At 36.1% G+C, this 5,279-nt stretch overlaps 2 protein-coding genes across 4 annotated transcripts in view; one reads left to right on the forward strand and one right to left on the reverse strand.

Annotated features, from left to right (window-relative positions):
* Positions 1-469, reverse strand: part of LOC112523327 (chaperone protein DnaJ-like) — a 2,168-nt gene extending 1,699 nt beyond the window's left edge. The window contains exon 1 of the mRNA XM_025132882.1: positions 115-469. Coding sequence (XP_024988650.1) covers positions 115-216 — 102 coding nt within the window. The 5' untranslated portion in view covers positions 217-469. The remainder of the gene's footprint in view (positions 1-114) is intronic.
* Positions 470-2,122: 1,653 nt separating this feature from the next.
* Positions 2,123-5,011, forward strand: LOC112523654. 3 transcript variants are annotated; one of them, XM_025133339.1, is made up of 3 exons: positions 2,123-2,163; positions 2,260-2,309; positions 3,548-5,011. In XM_025133339.1, the coding sequence occupies exon 3, from the start codon at positions 3,626-3,628 to the stop codon at positions 4,718-4,720; it is 1,095 nt and encodes a 364-aa protein (XP_024989107.1). In that variant the 5' UTR covers positions 2,123-2,163; positions 2,260-2,309; positions 3,548-3,625; the 3' UTR covers positions 4,721-5,011. The 3 variants fall into 3 exon arrangements, with proteins under 3 accessions (XP_024989107.1, XP_024989108.1, XP_024989106.1); XM_025133340.1 differs by having other exon boundaries at positions 2,158-2,309; positions 3,548-4,585; positions 4,679-5,011; XM_025133338.1 differs by having other exon boundaries at positions 2,158-2,309.
* The last annotated feature ends 268 nt before the right edge of the window (positions 5,012-5,279 follow it).

Below are 5,279 nucleotides of genomic sequence, written 5' to 3' on the forward strand. Positions count from 1 at the left end.
GATCAGCGAGGGAATTTTCCCTCGCTGATACCCAGCATTTTTGTAGTGTCAGAATCTGTTCATAAACAAAATCATATATGCAACAGATCGATCGAGCTAGAACGAGAAGAATACCATAGCAAGCTTACGATAAGCACGGCGGATCTGATCATCGGAGGAATCCATAGAAACGCCAAGAATACTATAATATGAGGAAGACTCTTGACTGGACTCCATCTCCGTCTAATTTCTTCAATTCCCAAATCACAAACAAGGATGGTTTCTATGTCGGTTTGATTACTCTCCCCTTCGCTGTAAAATTCATGCGGCGGTAGACGGTGGCGGAGGAAGGTGGTTTATATAGAACACAACCAATGGTTTCAATGTCGGTTTGATGAAGTGGGTCCATGCAAATTGCTAAATATCAATCAGCATCCCAAAATATCTTTGGAATTCACGGTTCAAGATGTGTAGAATGTTCTTCAAGTTTGAGAAAATATCTTCTCGGCTTTGATGGGCAGATGATCACGTGTGTGGGTGTTCTTCTCTTAGCCGTGCAAAATGGTAAGTTTCCAGACTTCTTGAGCTTCTCCTTTTTACGTACAGGAATTCATTTACTGTTTTATTGTAATTTTAGCAAAGGTAAATCTTAATTTTAATATTTTATTTTATTTTATTTTTATTGATGTTATAATACAATTTTATATGTTATCGAAAAAAAATTGTTTTTATTTTTTCGAAAAAAATATAAATATAAAGGTATCATAAATTTTTTTTAAAAAACATCGATTTTAATATTAAATTAAATATTTAAAACATTTTATTTTTTTAATAATATAATTTTTTTATAAATATAATATTTAATATTTTAAATTCAATAATTATCTTAAATATATTTTAGATTTTTTATATTTAAAATGAAATACTTTTCTAGAATTTGATTATGTTTATATGTGATTAGTTACAAAAATTCAAACATGGAGCTATAATAAATTGTATATACAGACAATTTACTTGATAATCTTGAATTTTAAGTAAAATGTATCAATAAACAGTACTTGATACATAAAAAATAATTTTTAAGAATTTTTATCAAATGATTTATAATATAGTATAGATATTTAATTTATTTTCATATTATACCTATTTACTTGTATTTATATTTTCTAACGTACTAAACATATATAAAAGCCGTAAATACAACATAACATTATAAATTAGCCATATTTATTGACTTATGGACGATTGATATTTTTAATCTGGAATTATTTTTTGTTTTTATTTTTCTGTCTTTTTTCTTTCACAATCTAAAATGTGAAATACGATAATATATACTATCAAATTCAAAAACTAGATTTTTGTGATAAGATTGAGTTGTTGCCAAGCTCGTAAAATTAAGTTGTCTAAAACACTATGTTTGTTGAATGAATCTATTATATTGTATTTGGTACGCAGACAGAAATGGATTGAATTGTATTGAACATTGGATAAAATAAGAGGACTTGGGTTAAATTAGACATGACGAGTTGTTTGAGGTTTGGCATAACTAGGATTAGACCGGAAAATAAGCAATTGGGTCAATAAATACACTTAAAAATACATTTTTTGTGAGAATTATGAAAGTTTGTGAATTGTTATCTTCTTTCATATACCATATGACTTATATATAGTGAACAGAGGGAAATGGAACAATTAAATACACTTAAAAAATACGTTTTATTATAATTTTAGAATTGGTCTTTAATAAGATATACTTAAAAAGTAAGAAATACATTTAAAAATACTTTTCTTTTGGGAAAATCGAGGCGGTCCCGGGTCGGGCCTATAACAGGTCTTGGACTAAGCTTTGTTTTTCGACGAAAATTGTAACCGGCCTTTAACCAACAGTCACAAACCAGTCTCAATCGGTCTTGGACCAGGCCGGTTCTAAGTCGGCCATTGTCCCGGTCCTTCACAAGCCCTGAGGTGGACCAGACCCATTTGGCCATCTCTTAAAAAATGGACTTGATTGACCGAGATGATGAAAAAGCATCAGAATAAGATAAAAGCATGTTAGAATGAATTAAATGGAACTAGTGGGGCAAAATTGAGAAACGCCCAAAAGTTTGGATAGCAAAACGAAATTTCAACTCCCATTGGAACTGTCAAAAGTCAAAAGCATCAGATGAAGATGAACATGAACAAGTAAAGAAGACATTCCACTCATTGGGGAATTTTAGATATCTATTGTTTCTGTATTCTAAATCGGTTATTAAGTTGCTAACTTATAGAAATTTGCAGAAACCTAGATATCTGCATCGAAGATTTATCGACACCGCATCCAATAACAGGTTTGGAACCCTAATCTCTATTTATTTTCTACCAATTTTGTTTTTTGAAGTCAAATTTGTTGTTTTTTTGGCGTATTATTGGAACAATGGAGGAAGACCTCGAGAGGCATTGTTACGATGATTGATCTGTCTTTTACAAATTACGGAGATACCAAGACGTAGGGTTTGAGATTCTTTTTGAGGTGAATCAACTAGACTGGTTACCTGAAGCTATGGATTTTCGGACCTTGCATAAGAATTATGTTTCAGATCCTTAGTCAATTATGTGTTCAATTCCATAGATGTACACCAGATTCTTGTATGAATTTAGCAATAGCACTACCATGAAGCACACACTCAATTCTAGAGACATGAAGTCCTTATCGGTTATCACGATTGTTGAATGTTGTTGATTTAGAGCGTGATTCCGATAGTATAAGCACTAGTTCCAGCCTTATAAGTTTTTTCTGAAGGGTGTTTTGGGCTATGCGTGGACTAATCCCGGCAAATTGTGATCGCAAGAAATCAACACGGATAAACTTAATGCACAATTGTTGTGTAGGCCTGGAATCGAACCCTGACCAAATGGGATATTCCACATCTCCCATGGCCTCAATTACTACGCCACAGCCCTTGTGGTTCTTATACGTTTTCGATTTGCTTACAATTGGTGTTGCCTTTTCTTTGTATGAATTGTGGAATTCACGAGATCTAATAATAACCCTAGAATTTAAATGTAAGACAAATTGATAAACCATTCAGGTATTGTTGTCATGTTTATTTATTTTCTGTACAAATATCATTGTGCACTGTTGTGAACATTGATCCTACTCGTGTGTAAGCATTGATCTTAACAAGGGCCTATATGACTTTAGAATCCTAGAACGATTTGTTCACGGAAACATAACTCCTTTAGTCCTTCACTTCTTTGTGACTAGAAGGTCATGGGATGCATAACAGTTACACGTTTGCAAATATGCTAAGGAAGACTGTACAAAGATTTCCCTCCCCAAGCCTTGCAGAGCTGATGAGCCTTATCTTTACCAAGTCACCGGTTTTGGGGATTTGTTCATCTGTATGATAAATATGAAATTGGATACAGCATTTAATCTCCATCTGTTGACCTTCTGTTGTCTTGAGAAAGAAGAGTAACTATTTTATGTCTGGTTTGACCGTGGCAAAATTCTAACTTCTGTTACAAGAGAAGTCACCAAACTATCTACAAGCACTTATATGAAATCTTTTGTATTTGTTTTCAGGTGAGAGATCTCTTCCAATTTGAACTACTGCTACAGCAAATTCTTGATTTGAACAGATTGGAATTTTTTACAACAATCATGTCTTTCACCATAACCAATTCTATACTTATTTTCACCACTGTTTTTAGCCTCTTCCAAGCCCCAAGTTTTGCAAGCAAACCCCATTTAATCAATTTCCGGTCACCCAACCTTTATCCTGAGTCTATGTCATGGGACCCAACAGCCCAGCACTTCCTCGTTGGCTCCCTCCGCTATCCAACCCTCCTATCCGTGTCTGATGCTGGTGTTGTCAACACCCTTGTTTCCGACACTTCCCTCCCTGAAGACTCTTCCTTCCTCGGCATCACTGTGGATGTCATCCGTAACCGTGTGCTAGTGGTGGTCCACCCCCGTTCAGATCCTTCCAATTGTGCCCTTGCAGCCTATGACTTACGCACCCCCCACCGTCGTCTCTTTCTTGCCACACTCCATGACCCTGCATCCACCACCTCATCGTCTGGAGCCAATGACGTGGCCGTTGATTTCTCTGGGAACGCCTTCGTGACCAACTCCGCCAGCAATTTGATCTGGAAGGTTGATCTTGAAGGTAAAGTTTCTGTTTTATCTGAATCCAAAATCTTCAAAAAAACACCCGTGGACCCTACCACGCCCTACAGTTCGTGTGGGCTCAACGGCATTGCGTACTCTAGTAAAGGCTACCTCCTTGTTGTTCAGTCAAATACCGGCAACTTATACAAAGTCGATTCCGAAGATGGAACAGCAAGAAAGGTTCAATTAAACAGGGCATTGACAGCCCCTGATGGGATTGCGATTAGGAGTGATGGTGTTCTTTTGGTGGTGTCACAATACAAGCTATACTTCATCAAGAGTTCCGATAGCTGGAGTGATGGTGTGGTGTATGACGAAACTGCCCTTGACTCGGACAGATTCCCCACCTCAGTGACCACAGGAGCAGAGGACAGGGTGTACGTGTTATACGGTCACTTGAAAGAAGGAATGATGGGCAATTTACAAAGGGATCAATTCAGTATATTGGAGGTAAGGTCAGAGGATGAGAGCGGAGATGAGGCGATTTGGGTATACGTTCTTATCGGTTTTGGTTTCGCCTATTTCTTGTTCTGGAGATTTCAGATGCGCCAACTTTTTTCAAACATGAACAAGAAAATCACGTAAACCATTTCATTCAGTTTGTCGGTTACAAGCACGATGTTCCCGAGTACAAACTTCAAATTTGCATAACGAGGACACACAACAAAAGCTCCAGTTCTTCAGGTATGGTTTCCTAGTTCTATGAAAAGAACCTTTTACATTATTATGCATGAAGCCATATGTATTCTCTGCTGGTTTTCAAGTTTATGGTTTTTTATAGATTTCTTGATAGATGCTCTTTTTGGTAACTTTCTAGGGCAGATATTTTTGGAGAACTTCTATTTTTAGATAATGAAAGTTATTTGTATGTTTAATTTAAATACCTTTTTCTTGTGATGTGTTATAGAAGAAGATGGAGTTCTGATTCAGTACGATTATAATACCTCGTATTTCGTTACTCGTGGTTTGGAGTTGTTTACTACTCGTTTACCGTTTTCGCTTACCACCAAGCCCCTCTTTACCTATCCATGATGTTGACCAAGATGTTGATTTCGTAAGCTTAGGAGGGACTTTTACTTGATCCGGTAATTAATGCTTATCCTGTAAATGAGGGTGACGACTCTTATCCGGGTAAGCACTTACC

Source organism: Cynara cardunculus (assembly GCF_001531365.2).
Source record: "Cynara cardunculus var. scolymus isolate 2C chromosome LG 12, CcrdV1, whole genome shotgun sequence".
Taxonomy (NCBI): domain Eukaryota; kingdom Viridiplantae; phylum Streptophyta; class Magnoliopsida; order Asterales; family Asteraceae; genus Cynara; species Cynara cardunculus.